At 42.7% G+C, this 27888-nt stretch overlaps 1 protein-coding gene across 2 annotated transcripts in view; it reads left to right on the forward strand.

Annotated features, from left to right (window-relative positions):
- Positions 1-27888, forward strand: part of chchd3a (coiled-coil-helix-coiled-coil-helix domain containing 3a) — an 89703-nt gene that overhangs the window by 23261 nt on the left and 38554 nt on the right. For both annotated transcript variants that reach the window (XM_053649803.1, XM_053649804.1), the window contains one exon: positions 10787-10940. In XM_053649803.1, the coding sequence (XP_053505778.1) occupies positions 10787-10940 (154 nt within the window). The remainder of the gene's footprint in view (positions 1-10786; positions 10941-27888) is intronic.

Consider the following 27888-nt stretch of genomic DNA (forward strand, 5'->3'; position numbering starts at 1 on the left):
GTTCTCACGCCCTCTCTTTCTAAAGTACTCACTCTTCTTCTTCTTCTTCTTCGTTCTTCTTCTGATGATGATGTGATGATCACTTAAAGGAAGCATTTTACGACTTCTCTTCGGCACGTATGATTTGCCAGCATCTATAGCGCTTCGGGGCCATTATTAAGCGAAATAAGTGTTACTTAAACACAAGCACTGCGATACCATGAGAGTTGATCTGATAACCGAGGCGGCTAATAAGTGACTAACGGCCGGGTCGCACACGAGATTTCATCGTGTCACTCCGAGTAACGTATTTCTGGAGTTTTCTGTTTATTTTTCTCGGCCCGTGGTTGAGTGAACCCGCGGGAACGGAAACGGCGAATACAGGGGGGTTTGACCGTATGTGCGTTTTTATGGAAATCTGATCATTTTGATCGTTTAAAACGCTCATGAGTTTGTTTTGTTTTTTTTTCTTCTTCTTCTCCCCCCACTCCCCCTTTTTTTTCAGGTCTGGACATTTTTGTAAATCAGTTACATAAATTGTTTTTTTTTTTTATTACATTTTAAAGTGTAATCTAATCGCAGTTGAAATGATGGAGAAATTATACATCCTTACGCAGACTGATTCTGAATGACTAAAACAAGCTTCTGTATTTGGGTTGGAATTAAGTCGCCGTGTCCAGGTGACGTGGATGTTGAAAGTGTTCGATGATGAAAAATTTAGGAACACTACGCAATGAACGAGTTCCCGACGTCCTCCCACATGTTCCCATGACTTCCTTCCTGCATTCCCAGCTAACTCTGTAAATGTGCTGAGAGAACTAGCTAAAGTTAGTGACGGCTCGCCTAATTAGCTTGAGAATGCGTAACTAGGATTCTACTTTCTCTTTTATAACTTACTATAAGATTTAAGACGTTTGTAAGGCTCTGTCTAATAATGTTTTAAGATTTAAGACACAGTTTCGTTTCACCAAATTTAGATCAAAGCAGACACGTGTTTTAAAATCGATCCCTGTTTAAAGCTTTTTGTACTTTGCAGTAAAATTCAACTATATTCATTAGCATGCAAACTAATAAAATGATTCATTTAATAGTTTTTATTTATTTATTTATTTATTTTAAAAAGCAAACTTTTACAGTGTTAAGTTTGAAAACGCACTCGTCGAGAAGTGTTCGTTTTTTTTTTTTTCCTGGTTCTTGATCATCTGAGGGAGAAGAACTGCATTAAAAAAAAAAAAAAAAAAATCAGACACTTTACATTACATTACATTTATTCATTTATACATTTATTCATTTAGCAGACGCTTTTATCCAAAGAGACTTACAAATGAGGAAATACAAGCAAAGCGATATATCAAGCGTAGAACAGTACAAGTAGTGCTACTGTACAAGATCTTTTAATTGAGTTCCAGAAGAAGCAAAGTGCGCAGAGTAGAGTAGAGGTGTAAGTGCCAGAGTAAGTTTTATTTTATTTCTTTATTTTTTTTTAATTAAATTTTTTATTATGGGTTGGATAGGTGTTCACGGAAGAGGTGGGTCTTTAGCTGTTTTTTGAAGATGGTGGGAGATTCTGCGGTCCGGATTGAAGTTGGAAGTTCATTCCACCACTGAGGGACAGTTAGTGTGAAGGTTCTGGAAAGGGACCTTGAGCCACGCTGAGTAGGTACTACTAAGTGTCGGTCGTTAACAGATCGCAGATTGCGTGAGGGAACGTAAGCCTTCAGGAGAGAGTCGAGGTAGGGGGGTGCTGTTCCAGACAAGGTCTTGTAGGTGAGCATCAAGGCCTTGAATTTGATGCGGGCGGCTACAGGAAGCCAGTGGAGGGAGATGAAGAGGGGTGTGACGTGGGTTCTCTCGGGCTGGTTGAAGACGAGGCGCGCTGCTGCATTCTGAATCGTCTGAAGGGATTTGATGGAGCTGGCCGGGAGACCTGAGAGTAGTGAGTTGCAGTAGTCCAGTTGTGAGATAACAAGAGCCTGGACTAGTCCACGTCGCCTAGACGCTGCAACTTAATTCTGATTATTTTTTCGATTAATCGGATTGTGCGGGGCAAGCTTTCAGTACCATTTTTTTAAAAATTATTATTTAAAATAAAACCCACAAACTGAGTGTTACAAATATAAACTTCAGATTAAAACTTTACACAACTGTTTGTACAAAACAGAAAAGAGCCCAACACACACACACACACCCCAGAATATATATATTATTAATGTAGGACTGGAGTTTAATTGGGTGCTTTTTGTGCATCCATAAAAAAATAATGCATAAATACTATAAAATAAATTTTATATATATATAAAAGCACCCAATTAAACTCCAGTCCTAAATGAATAATAAAAACTCTTTCACGGCACCTTGTGGTTTCTGTTACTCGCTGTCTTTAGGAATATTATTTTACTTGTGTTTATTTTTGATCAGTGTGTCTTAATTAAGACATCACAGCTCTTACTCGCGCTACACTCTGTATCACCGCGTCTACATCGCGCGTGATCAGCAACGCGGCCTCGTTACTAACACATCACTTCCGTTATAATAAACGACAGAATTTACACTGCAAGTGCGCAAATACACCATATAATGCCAAGAAACTTAAATTAAACTAAACCTTTTAAACAGCCTGCACCAGTTTCCCCGCCCCTTACACACAGTGGAGCATCTTGGATATAAACATAAGTTTGTCCTCGTGCATCAGTTTGATTTCCACGGTGTTTAAAATGCGCCCTGTCTTAGAGTTGGAGGTTACACACGTTCTTCCTCAGTCACGTGACGACTGGTCCTCCGTCTGATGGTGACTGGGAATAAAAGGTAACGCTGACAGAAAGTAAACTGAAGAAAGTCATTATCGGTGACTCTGGGTGTTTGCTAATGCTAGCGTGCGTATGACGTCATGCACCGTCGTGGCTTATACTTCCGGTTAGTAAAAAAACCCGCTAGTGTTCTGTTTGAGATGATATTACCGTTGTAAAATCCACACACTAGACGGTAGAGTACGCAGTGCATAGTGTAAGTGTACAGTACTCCATTTGGGACACAGCTTTTAGTATTTACTCTCCGAAGCGTGTTTTCTGAACAGAACTAACGCAATGAGTAAATCTCCCCCGTGCCGTGCGCAGACCAACTAATCCATGATGAGATTCATCGACAACGATTTTCATCATCGATTATTATTATCCATTTTATCGATTAGTTGTTGCAGCTCAAATTCCAACCCAAATATAGAAACTCGTCGTTGTCATTCTGAATCAGTTTGCGCAAGGATGTGTAATTTCTCCATCATTTGAACTGCGATTAGATTACACTTTTAAAATGTAATAAGAAATTCATTGAGGAATGTTTCTCATTTCGAGCCACCAGTAGCACAGCGTTATTGCCGCCGTGGGTTCTCGAGATTCGGCTGATTTTTGTGCACTAGATTCAATTTGAGAATTTTCCTTTTATTGTTTAAACCTAAAATGACTAATTTAATTCATAATCTCTCTTTATTTAGATTTCGTTTTTTAGTATGGACTATGAAATTACGAATGATGAAAAACAAGCAATTCACAGTAAATTTATTCTTTTTTTTTTTTTTTTGCAACAAAAGCACCCAAAACTCTTTTGATATTATTGGCTTGAATTCTCACGCAGAGTTTTCTCTCTCTCTCTCTCTCTCTCTCTTTTCTCTTCTCCTTTTTCTTTTCTTTCTCACTGGTACAGCGCAGTATCTCAGCTTGGTTCCCAGTCCACGGTGGTTTATTTATTTTTATTGCTAAAAGCTTCATGAGCATCTTTTAATTGAAACCATCGAACGTGCAGACGACCTCCTTCTCCTCCCCCTCTCCGTTGCAGTAAAGCGCTATCGAATGGTGATATTTTGGAGGAATATTAGCACAGGAGGAAATGAGATGAGCTGAGATGGATCATAGTAAGCTTTATGCTCAGGTTCTGGAACTGAAACCTCCAATTCTTAGTGAGCTGCACTAATAGTGAACTTATGTTCATGAATATCTTCTGACTGTGAATTTGCCATCGGCTACAAAAGAAGAAGGTGGTTTTTAAAATTAATTCATTCGTTGATTTTTAGTCATGATTTCTAAATTTCTTATGGACAGCACTAAACTTTTTTAGATTTATTTCTTCATCCTTTTTTTTTTTTTTTTTTTTTAAATGAGTTGGATTATACTTTTAAATATTTTTATATCAGCTAACGTTATTACAGAACTCTTCACTAGGCTTAATTAGATAACAGGACACTAACTGCAGTACAGTGTTACTGACCTTTAGGGGCGGATTTTGATGTGAGCTGAGGCGACTTAGTGACATGACACACGCGTATATGATATTTAATATATATTATATATATTAAATATACAGTGTGTATTGTGTATATACTGTATATGGTTAGAAAAAAAAAGTTTTTATTAGCGCTAATGGGTCGAAAATTAGTTTAACTTCTTACAAGTGAATTGATGCAAGTGAAGTGCTACTCGCTGCCCAGCCCTGCATGACACGAGTCTGATTCGAAAAGAGAAAACCTTCGTCTCGTAGACTAATCGTTCGTTTGAAACCATGTTCCTTTTCTGGACAAAAGAAGAAGAAGCTTTTATTGGTCACATATATATTACAGCACAGTGAAATTCATTTCTTCACATATCCCAGCCATGATACAGCGCCCCCTGGTGCAGAGAGGGTTCAGGGCCTTGATCAAGGGCCCAACAGTGGCAGCTTGGCAGTGCTGGGGCTTGAACCCCCGACCTTCTGATCAGTAACCCAGAGACTTAACCGTTGAGGAAAGTTTTCGCAAATCCTAGCTTGTTAGGAAGTTGGGGTCAGAGTTCAGGGTCAGATATGATACAGCGCCCCTGGAGCATAGAGTTAAGAGCCTTGCTCAAGGGCACCACACAGGCGGTACTGGGGCTTGAACTGCCCTTTTTGGCCAGTGTAGCACGATGTAATGTTTTCTGATGGGGCAGGAAAGGTGGATCAATGTGATACAGCTAGAAAATCAAATAAGCCAAGAGCACTCGATACACAGCGGTTAATAAGCATGACTCGACGCGAGTACATCCGTGACCACAAACGAATAATCGCAGATCGGAATATTCCAGGAGTGACGTCACGATCCGCAGTGTAATGATATGAAGTGTTCCTTTACTTTCGAGGTTCCCTCGTTGTTCTCGGCGAGTCTTTGTGACGCCGACATTTTCATCAAACGATTAAAAACGTCTCCATGTAAAAAACTCGCGTCGTGCTCCACGGCGTGCTCCGTGACACGATAACACGACTAATCGATAATTAAATTCCGAGTTTTATTTGGTCAGTTAGTTGCTGCAGCACTAAAACGCTGCTGAACTCGCCGCACTAGCAGTCGTGACCCTGCTTTAACCCCAGAATAAAGTCCGGCGAGAGACAAGAACGATGAGTGGCGTGTGGATGAGGTATCTACATTTTTTCATATTTGGCGTCTGTTGTGGCTTATTTTGTTTGTTTGGTGCCTAATCAGTGTGTGTTATTGTGGTGAGATTGAAATGGCCTTCAGTACAGTCAATCCTCTGTACGTTCATCTCTCTCTCTCTCTCTCTCTCTCTCTCTCTCTCTCTCTCTCTGACTTCCCAACAGCTTCGTTGACTCATTTCTTCACGATTCGTCTCACATTGTGTCCGATGTCTTTCTCTTCCTCTATGCGATGCCCCTTTTATTTTGTTTTTGTCACCCCCCCCACCCCCTTTATTTATTTATTTATTTCTTTGATACCACATGGCTTAAACGCCGGAGGCGTCGTAGAAATTACTTTGATTGATTTATTTGGCGGTTGTAATATCTGTCTTGTCTTTGTTTTTTTTTTCTTTTCTTTCGTTCTTTCTTTCTTTTTTTATCTTGTTCCGAGCCACTAACCTCACAGCGGCGCAGGCCCGAAACCTCAGCAGCCGCAGGAAGGAGGGCACGCCACGCTCATGCAAAATTCAACATGTGCTTTCTCAGACATTCTTCTTCTCTATGAATATTACATGCATTGTTGAGAAAAGCGTTTGGTGGGTAACTGTTAGGCGAGTGTGGCAGAATCCGTGTAGCGAGCGGTTTGTATTGTGATGTATTGCAGGAGGGAGTTGACGGGAAACAGGACGCCGCATTAATGAAGGAATGAGAGCAAACAGAGGCGAGCGGTGTGTGTGTGTGTGTGTGTGTGTGTGTGAGTGAGTGAAGAGGAATGCAAAATGTGCTCGCATACTCAGGCTTCGATTATCATTTCTTTATTCAGTTTTTTTTTAGTTAAAACCTGATGTATTAAACTGATATATTGATGTATTATCTGTCCCTGAAGAACACCATCACATCATATTAACTGTAAAACTTGGTTCTGTTTTCTTTTATTAGTTGTTTGTTTATATATAAAATCAACATAGTAAAGGAAACTTGACGTCTCTGGAGTTTTCCATCCAATCATCGATTGTCGATGAGTTAGCCTCGATTATGTGGCTCCGAACGTTCACGCTAGCAAGTCACTTTTTGTGCGGTTTGTTTCTTGGTTTCTTCGTACCAACTTCGTTGGCGTATTATCAAAGCAAGCTAACTGTGTACTCGCTATGTATACTCTCAAACAGGGCTGATCCGGTGATCTCCGGTACTCCCTTCCAAACTTGATCGACCTGGTCATGTCTCTGTACGCTCGGGGTCCGTCAGCACCGATAGCCATCCTATGAGAGATCCCTGCTGGGAGACACTAAAGGCGTAAAAGTTTTCATTTTTGTTCTAACTCTTCATTCTCTCCAGAGAACACCATCTTCACGAGCCACACAGTTCCTAATCAAACCCTACCGGCATTACGATCACAGAAGGTGTCTGTCTGAGAAGCTCGGAGCGGAACGTCTACCAAAAACACTCGATCATACTTCCTTCTCTCGACTTCATTTATTTCATTATCGTTAACACCTTTAGACATCCGCTTACGTTACGTATGCTACAGCAAGCTTTTAGACTTCCTGCCAGCTAGCTAGACCGTTGCGGAGTCTTCCATTAGCTCTGATGGCTGAGTACAGCTTTACGGCTATAACGCGGCGACATATTGAAAAGTTTTTAGGTTAGTCGAATAATTCAGACCGGCTTGTTCGCTTTCCGCAGTTAAGACCGGAGAACGCCGTGGCGGCATAGCCTGGCTCTCAGCCCCGCGTTCTTCCTGACGTAAAGAGCTTTTAGTGTAGATTTGCCTCGCTGTCCTTTCCACAAACCTCAGTCCATTAGTTCTCTTTGTGGTTTGACCTTCTGAGTTCAGCTTTTTTAATGGCCTCTGAGTGAAAATGCTAACGCGGTTAGAAGTGAAAGATCTGCTCTGCTTAGCAGATGGACTTGAATGTACTTTGCGTCATGCGTGGTAAGTTGGTCAGACCGTCCTGTTATCTTTAACTTCAGACTTTTATCTCAAAATGACGAATATTCCGAATGAAACACGTAAAGTGGAATGATACTCGTAGTAATACACACATGCGTCCCAAAACACTTTCGCACAAAACAGTATTTCAGTAGTCAGGACACTGTTGATCACTTTTGAGTGTGCAGTGCAGTTTTGAGACTATTTTTTGTTTGTGTAGCGCGTTTAACAATGGAGATTGTCTCAAAGCAGCTTTACGGAAATATATAAAGACAGGATAGAGATTTTAAGTGTGTGAATTTATCCCTATCGAGCAAGCCGGTGGTGAGGGAAAAACTCCCTAAGATGATATGAGGAAGAAACCTTGAGAGGAACCGGACTCAGAAGGGAACCCGTCCTCATCTGGGTAACGACGGATAGTGTGAGAGTAAAAGAAAGTTCATTATGGTTTGTATATGAAGTCTGTTTGTTGAACTAGTCCACTGTTCACTAAAGGAGACCTGAGTGTAAAACTGCATGTGGTAATTGCAGTCCCAAGGCCATCGCAGCACCCGTAGTCCCAGCAACCACAGCGAGAACGTCCATGTGGAACTGAGGTACAAAACCATTTCCATGGTACTTCAAGCGGTACCATCCTCAGCACTCTACAGGCTGTAGCCTCCAGTTGATGAGAGCTCCATCCAGAGGTAGGGCATCAGGATGGATCAGGCAGGTCCGGAGAGCAGAAAGGGTCAGGATCACTGCCATCTCCATAAATATCATGTGTGGATCGACAGAATCAGAGAGGGAGATAAAGAGAGGGAGAGATTGTCAGGTATGCTTACTATCCCGTAATGGATAAGACTGTGTACTTTGTGTACAAGAAAGTCTATAAATTTTTCTCTCGGTTAACTAGGTAACATCCACCGAATATGTGAAGCTGGACGTCGTCGTAATGTAGGACTGTGACGATGTATGACTCGTGTGTCTCAAAAAAAAAAAAAAAAAACAACTCTTGGTAGAACCTGACAGATCTTGTTATTAATTACTGTTCCAGGATTGCCACGGCTCAGGAATACCAGGTTTTATAGTCATCTCTGTATATTTGTTTATATTTATTGGGTTATTTTCGTTCAACTCGTCATAGACTAGCGATTTTTTTTTTTCCACCTAAAGTCACAACAGACTTCAAGCGAAGTTTAATTAACGCAGAATCCACCCTTAAATTGTGAAGTGCGAAGAAGCGTACCCTTGTTTCTCTGTTCTTGCCTCAGTACTAATTTTTATTTATTTATTTATTTTTGCCGGTAAACAATTATTCTCCCTCGCACACACACACACACACACACACACACACACACACAACAGTCATTTTCTACTCCCTCGTTCTTCACACAGCACGTGTCCTTTCCAAACAACCCAAAATATCACACCGTGCCCTTTCTGTATTTATTTACTGAAGTATAGACTGATCTATTACACCGTGTGTGTGTGTGTGTGTTTTCCAGTTTGTGTGTGTATAAATGGCTTAGTGTCTGTAGATCCTCCATCTTGTTTGTGTTTACATAGGTGGTATAATTATATTTTAGCTCGTTTGTCCGTCCATCCCTTCCGGCTCCGGCTGTGGTGTTGTTTTTGTTTTTTTTGTTTTGTTTTTTTGTCTTTGGTGGCTGTTTGATTGAAAACAGAGTGCCGCAGATTATAGTTTACATCTTGCCGAGTTTACACTGCAAATCATGCCGCCGGCATGGTGGCGAGACGTTGCTTAGCAACAGACGGAACTTGGAGATGTTTCTAAGAGTTCAGCGGGCTTTTGGAGGACTGTTTAGCACACTGCCGCTTTATAGACGTGAATAAACAAACACAAAGTCGAACTTGTTATTGAAACTTTTTAACTTCCTCTCGCTGTCGGATCTGCCGGAAGTTAAAAATGAAATACAGTACAAACGGAAAAACCAAAACAAATCGAAAACTATTCCTGTATCCTAGTAAACGGAGTAATCGAAGCAGGTAGTAGTATCCAACACAATGGATTAAATGACTGTTTATAAACTTGCACGACCCTACGACGTAATAGTTCGTTAACCTTGAGAAAAGGTCGGGTTCCCCATCGAGTCCGGTTTCTTACTCGTGCCGTCTTCAGGGAGTTTTTCCTGTTTCAGCCAACGACCGAACCTAAACATAGCCGAGGGTGCCAAAACTTTAAACATGGTTAAAATGCGGAGACATTTGAGTGCAGCTTTTGTTAGAATACCAGCTGTTTACCGCGGATGAATATCAATAGACGTTCTTCGGCGTCTACGACACTGTTGCCGTGCCCTGTGTGGTGAGCTTAAGACATTTGAACTCGACATTGTTGTATGTCTTATCACAAATAAGTAAAGGTATATCGAGATAAACATTCCCGTGGTTTAAAAATAAATAAATAAACACGAAGCTCACGAAGCTTAAATCGCATGAAACGGTTTTGACGTTTCCTCCGACAGCCAGCCGAAAAAGCACATTTGAAAAGGAAACGAAAGTCGCTACGCTCCTGTGGAGTACTGTTTGGTAGTTGTCAGGGCATCAGTGAGCCTTGTGCGCCCTTGACCTTGTCTCCGGTCCAACGGTTGTCCTCCTTGGACCACTTTTGGTAGGTACTGACCACTGCACGTCGGGAACACCCCACAAGCCCTGGAGTTTTGGAGCTGCTCTGACCCATCACAATCTGTCCCTTGTCCAAGTCTCTCAGATCCTTACACTTGCCCATTTTTCCTGCTTCCAACACGCCAACTTCGAGACCTGACTGTTCACTTGCTGCCTAATAAATATACCCCACCCCTCGACAGGCGCCGGTGTAACGGGATAATCAATGTTCTTCACGTCACCTGTCAGTGGTTGTAATGTTCTGGCTGTGTATGACATTATGTTCTATCCTGTGTAGTGAGCCAAAGCCATTTTGGAATTTGGTCAGACTTAAAGATGTGGTATTTTACCACGAGTAAGAAATGCAAAATGCAGCTAAACAGCAAATATCATTACGGTAAATCTAAAACATTCCATAGCATGATTGGGGGGAAAGAAAACCCCCAAAAAGACATTTGAAAAGAGAAATAAAAAGTTAGCAGACGGTCGCTACACTGCTGAAAATCTCTCTGCTGTAATGTTCAGTGGAGAAGTCATTCTAGCCAGAGATGTTATAATGACGGTTTCATTCTAACCAGCCAGTGGTCTGCAGACTTTCTGGCTCCTCCCACATTTCTCCTGATACTTTGTCAAGAAAGTAACCCGAGGTACGGGTCATTAGGTACAGTACAGCTGACTTGGCAGTGGAAACAATGTCAAAATGTGCATTCACGGTTAATTTGCCAAACTGCTGTGGAAGAACTCTTGGGTATTTCTTCTTGGGTCTAATGTAGCATTCTTAGAGAGGTAATGGACTGATTATGTCTGACTTTCTTTGCTCTGTAACTTTTTTTTTTTGCTGTGTTTGTGTGTGTGTAGGTTGGAGAAGGAGCGTGCCCGGGTGAAGGCGCAGGCCTACGCAGACTCTCAGGCCCACGTACAGGAAGAGGTGAGCAGAATCCTGGCCTCGGAGAGAGCGGCCGCTCTGGACAGGGTCACCGCCGAGGAGGAGCGACTCCGAACTAAGCTCTTAGTGAGTAACTAATCCACCAATAATACACTGACCTCTTCATCAGGCTGTTTTCACACTTGTCGGGTTTTTTCGGACCTGGTGAAGTTTTAACTCGAGCCTGGGAGTCATCTTTTTGGTAACGGTGGTCTCGGGGCTCCTTTTATAAGCGAACTGTGGTGAAGCTATCCGTCCTCAGAGCAGCACGCCAAGCAGTGAGATCGGTTCATCTTGTCTGGTTACTTCCTGTTTCAGGTTTCCTGATCGTGGGGAAAGGGGTATTACGGTCAGTGGACGACACAGCATGCCTTAACGATCTGTAAAAGCAGACTTTCACAGGACTGGAGCTTTATAAATGGCTCACTACTGTGCTGCACGATGACATGCAATGCTCCCTGAAACCGCTTGAGTGTCGGTGAAAGCAAACCTGCGATTATAAGCTCCGCCCACAAACGACGCCAGAATTGGTCCTGTTTTTTTTTTTTTTTTTTCCTTTTCTGATTCTGATCTATATTTGCGCTTGAGGTTGAAATTTGTCGACACGACACTTTCACATTCGTCACGATTTCAAAACGGAGCTTGCGAGTGGATGCTGATGAGCTCGGCTTTGGGAGCTCGGCTTTGCGTTATCTAACCCCTGAGTTAGATAACGCAGTTTTGATTTTGGAAGTATATTTTGACAGGTTTGGGTCTGAGATTATGACTCTGCAAACTGAGACTGTGTGTAGAGGATTTCGTGGCGTTTTTGTGATTGTTGCAGCCAAAAATGCTTGATTTTGCTGCATTTTTCTTTTTTTTTCTCTTTGGAAAAATGCCTTAATTTCTGCATTCGTGAAATCCTGGAGGGACTGACTGAACTTGACGATAGCGAGAGAGTTTACTAGCGGTTAACCAGTCGGCTGGTGATGTATTAACATTATAAAACGGCACAGTTGTACAGAACCACTGAACAACTCCCGTAACGAGCGAGCGAGCGAGCGCCGACCAGCACAGAGATGTGTGTGTAAAAATGGAGAGAAACGTCAAAAAACACATATTTGCCCCGACAGAGATCTTATTTAGCTGTGCAGTTGCAAACCTAATGTCTGCTTCGTGTTACTATTTTTACCGGACGTTGTGTCTGACAGTTTTTCTTTTTATCAGACATTTTGAATGTTTAACGGTCAAAAAGCGGCATTTACCAGCTAACTGAAGCACTATGTACATGTACAGTGTAAGAGTGTGATGTAGGAGTGCAGTGGGGTGTAAACACTGCATATAAACGGCAGACTTGAGTGGAATTAAAGTGCAGTAAAACAGTGCAAACAGCAATAAAATGAACAGGATATACACTACTGCGTCGAGTGAATAAGAGAAAAGCACAGAAGAAAGAAAAATCAATAGAAGTAAAGTGCAATTGTTTCGATCTCCACGAGAGCGGAGTACATGTTTGTGACTTTTTTTTTTTTGATAAAGTTTAAACAACAAAGACGAATTCACAGCCGCCTTTGCTCATATTGACCCAGGGTGCCAATATTAATGGAGGGCACTGTAAAATTACTTAATAAATAATGTAATAAACATCCTCATCTTTCCATACATTTAAAAAAAAAGTAAAGTTCTTTGGAGTAGTTTCAAGGCAGGTTGGTTTTTGGAGTGATAACAGCGTTGTATAATAAGTGAATTAGTACAGCTTTTAAATCACAGTCCAGCTTTAATGCCTCGGCTTACGGTATCGTTTCTGCCTTACTGAAATTTTTATTATTCCAATTCCGCCATAAAACATTTATTTGTAATATCAATCCATTTCTAACCCAATTTTACATTTAAGCTGTCTCATAAAGCTAAAGAACTTAACCTTCAGCACACCTCTGCAAGTGGATATGGCTAATTATGGAGCGCAGTGAATAAGATGGAGTGTAATTACACATTGTGGCTCAGTGCTCCATCACGCCCGTGTAGCCTCGGGCGAGTAGGAGAGCGGCCGTAATGGGCGGGTCATGACGGGTACGGGGTGAAATGTCAGGGTCTCGTTGGCCGACTGCGAGGTCTGATTGCTTGTGTGTGACTGATACCGTGTGTGTCAGGCCCTGAATTCGTCTTAGAAATTGTGTTAATACAGGAAGTCCTGTGTATATTTAAGCAATATCGCATGAACAAGAGCGCGCTTGGATCATGCTGAATATAGGCGTGGCGGTGATTCAGTGTAGGTTTGAGCTGACCGCTGTAGCTAATCACAGTCGTGCCAATACCTATACAGCAGTTCTGTAAACAGTTCATATTTTTGCACCGCTAGAGGAAATAGATCCCGAATGGATCCAGAGATATTTACTTTGTCATGGTAAAATTTACTTAAGTTTGTTTTTATTTATTTAGGGGGCCAAGCACTGAAGGTGCATAGGCACCCTTTAGTGATTGTACGTTTTCTTATTTTACCTGTTTCAATAGCCTCATCTGTTTTTTACTCACTTTGTGCTTTTGTGCAGCACTCTAGTCCACACAAATCCATCCATCCATTGTGCCTTCATCAGTGGATGTTCGTGGACGTCCACTTCTTCCCGACACTTTTATACTTTTTGAGTTTAAGACGTTTGGCGACATTGTCGTGTGCGACGTGCTCGCCGTGTTACGTGTTAAAGTCCTCCGCACCCTTGCGGCAGCTTCCCGATCCAGCCGCGAGAATGATTTCTATACGTTCTTCTTTTAGCAAAGGTGTTTTTAACGGATATCTGAAACCATGCAGTGGTGGCTCAGTGGTTAAGGCGTTGATCTACTGCTCAGAAGGTCATGAGTTCAAACCCCAGCACTGCCAAGCTACCATTGTTGGGCCCTTGAGCAAGGCCCTTAATCCTCAATTGCTCAGATGTATGAATGAGATAAACGTAAGTCGCTCTAGATAAGGGCGTTTGCCAAAAATGCCATCAATGTAAAATATAACATATAAACTAAATATGAAAATTTTTGTAAGACATTTTGCTAAAAAGTCTTAATTTCCCCCTATGTATGGAGACTTCTGGGGACACCCTGTAGACTCAGCTTGTTAAGTAATGTGCGGTGATTAGGACTGTTTTGACCAGGATGAGTGTGCGTCTACAGAGACTGGAGCGTGTTTATAATATTTGGCCTTTATTTTTAGTCTTGTTGTAGGGTTTGCGAGCTTCTTCATTAGAAGGTAACATGACGTCAGCTCTTACGGTTACTTGTGCTAGGAACCCCATATCGTAACTAAAACCCCGGGACACGTCTCTTTGCACAGCGTGTTTGAAAATGACTGGCATGTCGAGGGCTTCACAAAGAGAGATATTTTTGTGAATGAAAGCTGTAAAATCTGCGAAACTGTCAGGATTTATCGTGGTGTTGTTGTAAGGTGAAAGAGAGAGTGGCTGCGAGGAAGAGCGATCCACCGAACGACGCGGAAATTCATATTAATCACTATGTTTGAAAACGTCTACAGTGAGCTAACCGTCCTGTTTGACACCGTGACCGCGTAACGACCCTAGTTTAACATGTATCTATCAATACTGATTTGAAGTAAAATGTCTTTTAATGTCAAGATTAATTAAATAACCGTGTTTACCGTTCTCTGATTACTTACAAGATTAGTGTTCTCCCCTAATGACCTTTTTATGAGATTTCCATGGCCAAGTGGAAATAGATCTGCTCGTAAACTGCACTCGAAAGCGTTTACGTACGACTCTAACGTACCTGCACGTGTTCCTGTCTCCGGAGAGATTCCTTCCTACACCTCTCAAACAAACACGTGCAAAAAAATATATATACTACAGCTTTTCTTTGTGTGTGTGTGTGTGTGTGTGTGTTTTTCTTTCTTTTTCTTATAGAAGACCGAGGCTGACGACGCTTAAATATAATCAATAAACATCTGTATTAATCTAAAAACGCACACAGAGGCGCGTTGGTATCTTTTTATTCGCCGTGTATCGCGCTTGGTAAACACGTTCCTGAGACGAGCGCTTCCTGTATCGGTCGTGACAGGCCGATTATTTTGAACACCGCGTGCCCCGGAGTGTGTGAGCTGTTTACAAAGCTGCCGTATTGATTATATCGCTCATTTCACATGTTCCAGCTCCGTAATATCAAATTGAATCGTTTGGATTAAGACAGTGTGATGATATAATTCCTGTCTGCAGGAGTGTGTGTGTGTGTGTGTGTGTGTGTGTGTGTGTGTGTGTGTTTCCAGACAAACAGGTTTGTGAATTAATGAATCTCACACTCCTTCACAAAAGCATCTATTCAGCGTTGGTACCATGTGCAGATATGAGGGTTTACAGCTTGTTTGGCTGCTTTAGACGTCACCGTGTCGTGTTTTGATCACTCTTAATTCCTAATATTAAGTGTTTTCATGCCTATGAAAGTGTTGATTTAGTCACTGAGTGCGAGTGTTGTACGGTTTAACGATGTTCGGGCGGCCCGAAGTCCGTTAAGTACAGGAGGGCATGTGCTTTTTTTTTTTTTTTTCTATAAGACCTTGCGTTTCAGTTTCATTTCCTCCATACACGTGTCAGTCATGTTGCTAAGCCCAATACAATACAGTTATTATGAGAATGAGAAGTCAGTAACACTCAGGAAACAGGCCACTGCTGCAGATAATTCCATGCTCATAAGTGGTGAATGTTTGGGGCGTGTCTCAAACCGACGCTCGACAACGCTGGTACTTTTTAATATCGATAGCACCGATAGTTTCTAAATCAGTAGTTCGCTCGCAGACGGGTAATAAGATGGTTTTAATTTGGTGTGTAGGTTCGATTCAGTCTGAATCCAACCGACGTCATGTACAGTAACTCTCCTGCTCGAAGTAACAGTCGTCTTCTGGTTTTAAACATTTCAAGACGCGCTCGCCAGACGGTTCTGTGAAACGTGAGGACAGAACAGCGCTGCTAATAGCTGAAACGTCTGTACTGAGTGCCTACTCAGAAAAGCATGAGGTCCCGTCCCAGAACCGTCAAACTGACTGTCCGTCAGTGGCGGAATGAACTTCCAACCTCAATCCGGACCGCCGAATCCGTCCTATCTTCCGTCAATGCTTAACTAACGCCTAACTTGGCAGGAAACCCCTGAAGCACAAGGAGAACATACACGCTCAGGGTGGAGGTGGGATTCGAACCCCCAACCCTGAAGGTGTGATCGCAAGCACGCTAACCACGACGCTACCGTTACCGTCCTTCGCCCTTACCTGAACGCTTCCCTGCAAATGCATCTCCAGGACAGGACAGTGTTTTCATTACTGCTGCTCCATGTGTGTTTATGATGCTGATTAAGTGCATGGCTCATGTTTTCAAGGCCATGTATAAAACCTAGAGCATTCGTATATCCTCATTGAAAGAAGAAGGGGGGGTGGTGGGGGGTAGATTTATGCACCGACATGTTTGGTTGGTTTTTAATGAACGGAAAAGCATCGTACAGGAGCGCGGTATATGATGCCGATCGATCCCCTTAGCCTTATATCGCAGAATGATGTGGGCTGTAGCACGCTTGTAATTGGAAATTGAAATGAGCTTAAATCGCCTCTAAAACATCAATAAGTGCTTGAAAGTTCTTGCCGGAGGTAATGTGCAGTTCTGCTGTACTCAGCACGCCACGAGTACATGGACCTTTCAGAGATGATTTCGTCCAATCAGGTCGGACTCTTCCTCCGTCTTGAGCCATGAGCTACTTGGGTCAGTGGTTGTATTTCGGCTTGAGAGTTTAACCCAGAGATAAACAAACTGTTTAACATATTAAGAGGGGGATTACACAGTGGACACACACACACACACAAAACAGTACTAAACTATAGCGTTCCTTGTTGCTGGAGTGAACTTTTGCACTCATAATTTTTAAAATAGTCACTTTGCTGTTGAAACGTTTAGCCTCATTCAAATTGTTGAACTAGAAATATCCCTTCATGTACGGTCATGTGCAAAAAAAACAAGTGCACCCTATGAAAATTGTGGGTTTTTTATTTCATCTTTGGATAAGCAAACATTTGATCCTCTTTGAAACCGTGCCTACTAATAAAGATGATACAGTCTGTGAAATTTAGTACAAAATGTCAATGTTATGTGTCGTTTGATAATTTAAAGTAACCGTAGAACAGATCAGTCGCATGAAAAGTACAAGTACCCCTACATTTTCACACCTTCAAATCTATAAAATAAGAATCAGGTGTTCGAGATTGGATGCCAGTGATTAGAACCTGCTTAGGGAGTGCAGGTGGAAGCGGTCTTATTTATACCCCTCTCATATCTAGTGTCTGGTGTTCCCTTTGTTATTGGGGTCTGTGGTGTCATCATGCCAAGATCTAAAGAGTTCTATAAGGCCTTCAGAAAAAAAGGTTGTGGATACCTATGAGTCTGGAAAGGGATTTAAAAAGATCTCCATCTCCAAAATCATCTACAAATCGTGCAGATTTCAAACGACTGCCAATTTACCCAGGACTGGCCGTCCCAGCAAATTCAGCCCAAGATCAGACCGTCTGATGCAAAAAGACGTTTCCAAGAACCCCAAAACTTCATCACAGGATCTGCTAGTAAGTCCTGCAACTGTTGGTGTCACGGTGCATGCTTCTATAGTCAGAAAGAGATCGCACAACTTGGGAGATGACAGGAAAAAGCTTTTGCAAGACTACAGTTTGGCAATGAGCATATAGATAAAGAGAAAGTTGTTTGGTCACAGTAACGGCAGACATGTTTGGCACAGACCAAAGACAGCTTTTCAGGAGAAGCACCTCATACCAACTGTGAAGCACGGTGGTGGAAATGTTATGGTTTGGGGTTGCTTCACTGCCTCAGGGACTGGACAGCTTGCATTCATTGATTCAACTATGAATTCTGCATCATATCAAAGAGTGCTTGAAGATAATGTGAGGCCATCTGTCCGAAAGTTGAAGTTGAACCAAAAACAGGACAATGATCCTCAGCACACTTGCAAATCCACCAAAGAATGGCTCAGAAAGAAGAAATGGAGGGTTATGTAATAGCCTCGTCAAAGCCCGGATTTGAATCCCATTGAAATGTTCTGGAGGGGATTTGAAACGGGCAGAACATGCAAGAAAACCATCAAACATCTTGCGGCTGAAAGAATATTGCTTGGTAGAGTGGTCAAAAAATTCCAGCAAGCCGATGTCAGAGACTGGTGGACAGTTATGCAAAACGCCTACAGGAAGTTATTTCTGCTAAAGGGGGCAATACTAGCTTCTAGGGCGTACTTGAGGGTGTACTTACTTTTTCCTCAGACGAATATCACATCTATTCATATTCCTGTTGAATAAATGATTGAAAAAGCTCATTTTCCTTGTGATTTTGTTCGAGTAGATCAACTTTTGATCAAAGATGATCAAAGGTTTGCTTCTCCAAATATGTCAAAAAAGCCAACAATTTCCATGGGGTGTACTTATTTTTTCCACACGTCTCTATAGTATAATACTCTTCTCTTTGAGTTGGCTTGATTGAAGGTGGCGAATCTGACGTTCGTGCTATAATTGATCCGATGCTTTTTGATGTATTGTCACGTTCAAAATAGTTTCTTTTTAAACGCCAGAGCCGAAAAGATAAATGATATTTTGACGCCTCTGTGTATATCAGTGTGAGAGAGAGAGAGAGAGAGAGAGTTTATTATTATTTTTTTTCCACCTTCACATCCCAGGAGATATCGATCTTCCCCCTCATCAGGATTCTGGTCCAGCTTTGGCCTGTCGTCTCTCCGTGTCACCTACAATAGAATCTGTGCTCGTGACCGCTCCGCTGCATTCGCACAGAATTGCTGCAATGTGCCAAAATTAGCCACGCCAATTACCTGGACCAGATCTGCTGCGCTCAGGATGACACAAGTCAGTTGCTGCTCTTCAGTTCGGATATTCACGGGTTCTCCTCCCTCTCCCAAGACACGTTCTTCTGTCAGGATTCCAGGCTTATAGCTCTGCTGTTTATAGCACAGTTGCGGTCCTCTCTCTTAAAACCATTGTGTGCGGTATAAAATACGTCGTTGAGGTGATCGTGTGTGTTTGTGTAATGCTTAATTTGTTGGTGGTTTAGTTAATGATCTCTCCAGTTACCATTAAAATATACTATTGATTTATTTAACTGGAAGTAGTTGGGACGAATGGATGTTTATCAATAGCTGATTTTCCAGAGTATCTTGTTGATACTGATAGCACAATGTGTAATATACTTGGTATTAATCTCTCAAGTATGTCACAGAATATAGTTAACTCTAGCTACATTAGACGCCTTGGACGTGCCTTTCACCCACCTAGTGTTCTCTGTAGACATTTTTCTCAATCCTAGCGTGCTAGTGATTCGTTCTCCTCGTTGCTGAGTTTTATGTTTAAGATGTTTTATCGGCACCCTGTCCAGGGTGTACCCCGAATTGTGCCCGATGCTCCCTGGGATAGGCTCCAGGTTTCCCCGTGACGCTGAAAAGGATAAGCGGTATAGAAGATGGATGGATGGATGTTTTATCAGGTGACGTGTATTGTAAGAAGATGCTGTAGTTCCTCGTCTGGATATTTTTGCAGTCTGCTTTGCTTCCATCGCCATCGTCAGTCAGCGGTCTGAAACACGGTGATGTCATTTCCTGTCGTGTGTTCATTAGCGTGACGGTGTACCATCGTCACGTAGAGTCACCTGGAAGCTTTTACGTAAGCAAGTTTAATCAAAGCTAGTGTGGATTTTGATGATCTCGAGTTGTTGTTATTGTTATTATTATTATTATTATTATTAATGCTTAATAGCGCTGACACGCTCGATGTAGCTTAGCTATTCATCCTATTCAGCATTTTATCTTCCCAGGTGCACTTTGCTAAGAACGCCTCAATTTAAGACCGAAAAGTCACATGACACACGATGTATCGTGGCGTATTCGCCTTACTTCTAACAATCGTATTTCAGCCCAGTGTCATGGTAAATGTGTGACGTGTTTAAACAGAGGAGCGAAGAGAATTTTTCCTCCATGCTTGTACTAAGATGCTTCTTGCCCCATGTCATACGGAGGACGTCTTTCTCAGTGGTTGAGCTTCAAAAGATAAGCAACAAACGGGATGACGATCGAGTTTGATTGAAGTTTAATTACAGCTGCAGGGCGTAAAATCCAACTCGCTCTCGCTCTCTATTGGAAAATGGCGGCGATATTGGAAGTGATATTGTTTCACGTCGTCTGAATGCAGCTGATTAACTGCGCAGCGTGAGAATGGTTAAGTTTGCCGTAACTAACTCGACGCATCGCGAGGATGTGAAACGTCACGGTGGTGTCAGCTTCTGAATAATCGAATACTGTTCCAATTATGCCTGGAGTAAATCATGTATAATTGTGTATTTAACTTAAATGCCGCTTTTTAATGAATGAAAAGGTTTGTGATAAAGTTAACCCAAAGCAAATGGTTTTGGGAATGTGTTAGAAAGCTGTTCTATGGTTCTTATACACACATTAACGTTTCTGACCATCAACAACGACGTTAAGTTTGCGAGTCTTTTTCATTTCGCCACGTTTTCATTTCAGTGAACTTTCCTGCAAATATTAGCTGGCCAATTCTTCCTAAATCACAATAACCTCTGCTACTGGTGCTTGTTAGCTTTCATTTCGAATATTAGCGCCATCTTAGTGATCTATCTGAGACTTTTATTTTCCTTTCCCGTCTCCACCTTTTTGTGTAAGTGGCCCGAGTGCGATATTTCGCATGAATGCTTCTAATGAGGTATTTCGTTTCTTCAGTCTTCGAGCTTGATCTCCAATCAAGGGTCTTTCTTCAGCCGTTGTCTCGTCAACCTGTGATTAGATTACACGTGAACATCTTTGCAAATCCAAATTGAAAGTTATCCTGCAACAAACCCGTTGTCAAGCGCGCAGATTTCTGGACAAGTCTGATAGCATTTTGAATTTCATTGACTCAGGCCTTCCAGCAAAGATTGCCTCGCCAATCAATCATAAAGCACATTATTTTATTCAGACACGGCGCACTCCCTGGAGCAAACGTTTCAATCAAGCAGCAAGTCATCAATCTCCTGCCCCAGTGTCGAGAGCGACTTGCTTGATGGCCGGGGGATTGTGATTTGTTGAGACAATAGAACTTTTTTTTTTTTTTTTTTTTTACCACCACACCCTTTCTGTCTTCTCTCTCTCTGGCTTTGGAAATCAATCTCAAATAGTTTGGGTACTACTGTACCTCATGGAAGGTCCTACAGGTTACACAGAGAAACTGGGCTCTAGTGGTGATGGTGCTTGGCCCCCTACTGTTCTCATGGTGCAAAAATTTTCTAGATCACTTGGATAAAAGATCCTTAGATTCAACTTCTCATAAACTGAGCTTCACGTGGCCAACACCCCGCCAGAAAACCTAGGGAGTTGGGCTCCCTTTGCTGTTATAATAACATCCACTTTTCTTGGGAGGCTTTCCACTAGATTTTGGAGTGGGGCTGTGGGGATTTGTGTTCATTCAGCCATCAAAGCATGAGTGATGTCAGGCCTTGATGTTGGGTGAGGAGGCCTGGGGTGCAGTCGGTGTTCCAGTTCATCCCAAAAATGTTGGGGTCGAGGTCAGGGCTCTGTGCAGGACACTCGAGTTCTTCCAGTCCAACCTTAACACACCATGTCTTCATGGATCTCGGTCTGTGCACAGGTGCATCGTCATGCTGGAACAGGTTTGGGTCTTTTGGTTCCAGTGAAGGGAAATTGTATATAACGCTCCAGCATACAAAGATTCTATACAATTGTGTGCTTCCAACTTTGTTGCAACAGTTTGAAGAAGAGCCGCATATGGGTGTGATGGTCAGGTGTCCACATACTTTTGGCCATTTAGTGTATATGACACTTTAAAGGTGTATGAGGCAAGATTCGTCAAAATTTGAAGGCTTTTTCGTTTTGCTCCTTGAGCCCGCCCCAGAGTCCCACCCATGTACAGAAAACTCCACCGCCAAAACCTGTTCAAGTAGAGCTAGCATGCCAAGTAGAGTTAGCATTAGCAAGGTTAACGATAATGATAATTATGATAACGAGTCTTTATTGGTCACATATACATATGCACAGTGAAATTGTTTTCTTCGCATACCCCAGCATGTGAGGAAGTTGGGGTCAGAGTGCAGGGTCAGCTATGATACAGTGCCCCCTGGAGCAGAGAGGGTTAAGGGCCTTGCTCAAGGGCCCAACAGTGGCAGCTTGGCAGTGCTGGGGCTTGAACCCCCGACCTTCCGATCAGTAACCAACATAATCAAAGTTTCTTTGAATTCATCCCCATCACCATATAATAAATTACCCCGTCTTGGAAAAGCGCTGCTGGTGAAGTATTTTTTCGAAGCACAAACTGTTCATTTATTTATTTATTTATTTATTTCCCCTCGCAGGAGAGACACCTGGCTGCACCGGGTACTTGCTGATTTGAGAGTGAGATAGGGGTGGGGTTACGGAGTGTCTATAAAATGACTGACAAGAGGCCAGTCCAAACATAAACAAGCATTCTGGACTGGAAGGCAGCTTTCCAAACGGGTTTTCTCAGCCACGTATTACACGTGTACTGAGACCAAGTGTTAACATCACGCGCACGTTAACCCCCAAAATAAGTGGAATCGTAAAACTACCGCAACATCGACACGTGATACCAGAACGCTTGGCTGACTTGTTGCTTGCTTTGCTGAAGGTTACAAATCTGCTCTAATATTTACATTTTGAGGAGTGTGTGTGTATATATAATGTGTGTGTGATTGTAGACCCCTGCCCTCTAATCCAGTTTTCTGCTCCCACAGTAAGCTCTTCCGGATGTTTTTATTCGACGCTCGGTTGGCCCAGAGACAACACTCCAAGCTAAGCTTCTATATTTCAAGAGCTCAACCTCTCGTGGCTTTTCCCTTTCCGCCTCCTCGCCTCCTCAGAAAGTTCCAGTCATGGCAAATGTCCGCTGTACGAATCCGCGTACGCAGCAAACGCTGGTCGGTTTTAGATACAGACGACTGCTCCGGACTGATAATACACCGCCATTTTCTTTTCCCTGCTTCTGAAGAGGACCTGTGCTTCTTGTAGAAAGGAGTCCATTTTTTTTTTTTTTTTCTTTCCTCCTTCACTCCGAGGTTGGCTGTAAATATGTCGTTAGTCATAAGTAAACAGCAGGCTTTCAAATAAAAACCCACAGGGCAAAGGAGGTGTGCTGGTAAACATGGCAGCTTTGACCTTCTCTAGCCTGTCACTCAAACACAGAAGAAGGTTCCTCTGGCCAGCGATAAAGATGGATTTTTTAAGAGCATAGAGAGGTCCTTGGGGTTTTTTTTCCCCTTTTCTGGAGATCCACCCCCTCCCCAAGTTTGGTGACTGTTCCAGGTATAATGTGGTTGCTTATATCACTGCGCAGAGGAGGTTTCAGTTCTCATTTCCTTCCTTCACTCGCTTACATTTTTTATTTTATTTTTTTTTAGTGGACACTCCTCGTACCAGCTCCTCCATCTCTTATCCAATTTTGATTGACCCAGTGATCCTCCTCGTATCTTTTCTTTCGTATCTCTTTCACCACAGCCATTACGGTACTTTATTTCTTCTTGGTTTGATGTGAAGACATCAGCTTGGATCACAGCCCAAAACCGTTCACAAGCTGTGGGGGCGTGGCCTAGCAGTGTTCTTTTCTTTTGTTTATTTTCTTATCTACTCTTCTTTTATCTTCTCTTTTTGCTCTTCTCTTCACTCTTCTTCTCTCGTGTCACATTCTCTTCTCTTGTCTTCTCTTCACGTGTCGTCGTTTCTCTCATATTCTCTTCTCTCATCTTGTCTTTTTGTCTTCTCTCGTCTTCTCTCTTCTTCCCTTCTCGTCTTTTCTCTTCTTCTCTCATCTTCTCTCTTCTCTCCTCTCTTCTTCTCTCCTCTTCTTCTCTTCTCTCCTCTTCTATTCTCTCTTCTTCTCTTCTCTCGTCTTCTCTCATTTTCTCTTCTCTCTTCTTCTCGTCTCTCCTCTTCTATTCTCTTCTTCTCTTCTCTCCTCTCCTCTTCTCTCCTCTCCTCTCCTCTCTCCTATCCTCTCCTCTCCTCTCTTCTTCTCTTCTCTCCCCTTCTCTCCTCTTCTCTCCTCTCCTCTCCTCTCTTCTTCTCTTCTCTCCCCTTCTCTCCTCTTCTCTCCTCTCCTCTCCTCTCTTCTTCTCTCCTCTCCTCTCCTCTCCTCTCCTCTCCTCTTCTCTCCTCTCCTCTCCTCTCCTCTTCTCTTCTCTCCTCTTCTCTCTTATTCTCTTCTCTCCTCTTCTCTCTTATTCTCTTCTCTCGTCTTCTCTCTTATTCTCTTCTCTCGTCTTCTCTCTCTTCTCTTCTCTCCTCTCCTCTCTTCTTCTCTCCTCTCCTCTCCTCTTCTCTCCTCTTCTCTTCTCTCCTCTCCTCTCCTCTTCTCTTCTCTCGTCTTCTCTCTCTTCTCTTCTCTCCTCTTCTCTCTTATTCTCTTCTCTCGTCTTCTCTCTCTTCTCTTCTCTCCTCTCGCCTTCTCTCTTCTTCTCTTCTCTCGTCTTCACTCTCTTCTCACATCTTCTCTCTCTCCTATTCTCTCCTCTTCTCTCCTTCTCTCCTCTTCTCTCGTCTCCTTTCTTCTTCTCTCTCTTCTCTTCTCCCCTCTTCTCTCGTCTCTCTCCTCACGCCTTCTCTCGTCTTCTCTCCTATTCTCTCGTCTTCTCTTCTCTTTTCTCTTCTCTCCTATTCTCTCCTGTTCTCTCGTCTTCTCTTCTCTTCTATTCTCTCCTATTCTCTTCTCTCCTATTCTCTCGTTTTCTCTTCTCCTCTATTCTCTTCTCTTCTCCTCTATTCTCTTCTATTCTCTCCTCTTCTCTCGTCTTCTCTCCTATTCTCTCGTCTTCTCTCCTATTCTCTCGTCTTCTCTTCTCTCCTATTCTCTCGTCTTCTCTCCTATTCTCTCGTCTTCTCTCCTATTCTCTCGTTTTCTCTCCTTTTCTCTTCTCCTGTCTTGTCTCCTCTAATCTCCTTTTCTCTCGTCTTGTCTCCTATTCTCTCGTCTTCTCTTCTCTAAAAATTCTCTCGTCTTCTCTCCTATTCTCTCGTCTTCTCTTCTCTCCTATTCTCTCGTCTTCTCTCCTTTTCTCTTCTCCTGTCTTGTCTCCTCTAATCTCCTTTTCTCTCGTCTTGTCTCCTTTCCTCTTCTTCTCTCGTCTTCTCTCCTCTCCTCTCCTCTTCTCTCGTTTTCTCATGATTTCTGTTCTTCTCTGATCTCGTCGCGTCGAGTGGTTTTATTGTCATTTCACGCATATACAGCTGGTACAGTACACGGTGAAACAAAACAACGTTCCTCCAGGACCACGTTACTACATAAAACAACACACTAACCACATGAGAGACAGAACTAAATAAGATCTTCACATTCTACATGAGGTGCACGTGCAGACGTGTGCGAACAGCACAGGACAGTCCTACTGAAACAGGACAATAGGCACAGTTAGAGACGGAGTAGACCAGTACACAGTTCTAGATCTATCCCATATGACCACTAGTGCACAAAGAGAACGATATAATAATAAAAAAAAGTGCTGTGAATGTAAACATAACATACTATGACAGTATTCAGCAGATTAGTTCATACCATACATGTGGACATAGCAGTTATTACAGTAGCAGCCGGGTAAAGTGTGTAATAGTGACAAGAATTTAAACATCATAATATTTTTATAAATACAGTAGCAGCAAAAATACAGGTAGTCAGTACAGAAATGTGGAAAAATTGCAATGGGAGTGGGATGGTGTTCAGTGTGTGTGTGTGTGTGTGTGTGTGTGTGTGTGTGTCAGTCCAGTCTCTGAGTACTGAGGAGTCTGATAGCTTGGGGGAAGAAGCTATTACTGAGTCTGGCTGTGAGGCCCGAACGCTTCGGTACCTTTTTCCAGACAGCAGGAGGGTGAAGAGTGTGTGTGTGTGTGTGTGTGTGTGAGGGGTGTGTGGGGTCATCCACAATGCTGTTGGCTTTGCGAATGCAGCGTGTGGTGTAAATGTCTATGATGGAGGAAAGAGAGACCTCGATGATCTGCTCATCTGTCCTCACTATCCGCTGCAGGGGCTTGCGATCCGATTCGGTATGACGTCCGAACCAGGCAGTGATGCATCTGCTCAGGATGCTCTCAATGCGTCCTCTGTCAGTCTCTCATCATTTTACTCGTTTAAATTTTTTTTATTTTTTTTGTAGTTTGACGAGTTAGCTTCTTCTGGCTCTGACAATTTCTAACAAAATCTAATCTTTTAATGTAAGGAAATTTACTGAAAAACACAAGAGAAGACTAATTAACCAGAATGTTTTCCATGGGTGCCAATAGTTCTGGAGCTGACTGTAGCTAGTGAGAGTTAGCCATCTGTTATAGTATTATTCTAATTGTTAATCTATTTTCTAATAATGGTCACGTGTGGTTTGGGGACGTGACGGCCGCGCTCTTTCCCCAGTAGCCGATTTGTGTGAAAGACAGAGATCCTGTCGTGCCCACGATATTCTTCCTCTCCCGTCACGTCTCTCTCCCTCCTCGTCTCCATTGAGCGGTGCCGGCGTTCTGCTCAGACTGAATCCGACCCTAACTGGCTGCCGCTCCGGTTGGCACTAGTGCCCGCTGCTCACCCTGGCAGCTAATTGGCTCGGTCGGCCGCTCGTTCTCTGAGCTACGGCCAGTCAGGATTGATGGATGGAGGCGAGCGTCAGGAAAGCTGCTTCCTGACACAGACTCTTGTAAAGTTAATTCACGGGCCGAGAAGCAGGAGGGTGGGCTCGGGCTGGCGAAGTTTCCCCTTAAACACGACTCTGCTTTTAGAGTTTGACTGAGAAAGTGAAAGGCCATGATCCTGCACTGCCAAGAGCTGCAATTCATTAATCTGCTGTGTTTGGGAATCTGATTTACTCATACTCGTTAAAATAAACAACAACAACAACAAGCTCTTCTACAGAGATCTGAGATACGGAATCTAAGTCCGCAGGGTTGGAGAAGAGAAAGCATATGATTCCATAAATAAACAAGGAACGCTTTTAGGATTGCCCAGTAGTCATAATGTACATCATTCCCCAAACCAGCGTTTTCTAATTAAAGCAAACACATTAACAGGAAGTTAGTGAAATCACCTAACGCTAACAAACCTCTTATAACTTTCCCTTCATTCCTACCAAGCTTCATTCGGGGTTTTTTCTGAATTATTCCTGAACGGATGCTTGTTTACGCCTCCTATTTTTATGAGCTACTAATCCCAGGCGTTCGAATCTTCTATAAACGCGTCGACTGAGCAGCACTCCTGTGGGACGTAGAGTTTCAGTTCTAGCATCTCTGTTAATAATCGACGGCTCGGGTTTGTTTGTTTGCTAATCTGAAAATCCCTGCGCAAATGAAAACAATTAACTCTCGCCAAAGAGGAGCGGAGAGAACGCAGATAATTGCTCGGGACGTGGTGAGAGAGCAGCATTTGTCTCTCTTGATAAAGAAGGCACGACGGTTCGAGTAGCAAGCAGAAGGAGGTGATTGGCGGCCATTTTAAGCACCTCATGGAGCTCTCGCCCAGGGTTGTGTGGGGTTTTTTGGCGTGGTTTGGGAGCATGTTAGTTGCAATTATGACACTTTGAGGTGTTTTTGGATTAACGTGACACGGATGTTGTTTTATTTATCTTTCATGTCTGATTTTCCCAAATAATTATATTAAAGTGCACCTATTATGGTTTATCAAGTATTACCTTTCATTGTAGTGTGTTATATACGTAGCTGTTTGTGAATGTAAAAAGTCTGCAAAGCTTCAAAAACCAAAGCGCACGACAAACCGTATCGACTCCCAAAAGAAGGAATCGATTCAGCTGAAACGAGTCGTTTGTGATTCCAGACTCACGTCCTGTACTAATCTACGTAGGTTTGTAACAAAAAGTCCCGCCTCTGGTTTTCATCGGTAAACCAATCACGACAGACTGGGACGTCTGACCGATCAGAGCAGAGTATGCTCTCTGAAAGGAGTTGTTTAGAACGAATCCTTTAGAACGGATCATTGAACGAGTCGTTTGTGCCACTAGGGGAGGAAAAAGTAACA

The sequence above is a fragment of the Ictalurus furcatus genome, chromosome 19 (genome assembly GCF_023375685.1).
Source record: "Ictalurus furcatus strain D&B chromosome 19, Billie_1.0, whole genome shotgun sequence".
Lineage (NCBI taxonomy): Eukaryota > Metazoa > Chordata > Actinopteri > Siluriformes > Ictaluridae > Ictalurus > Ictalurus furcatus.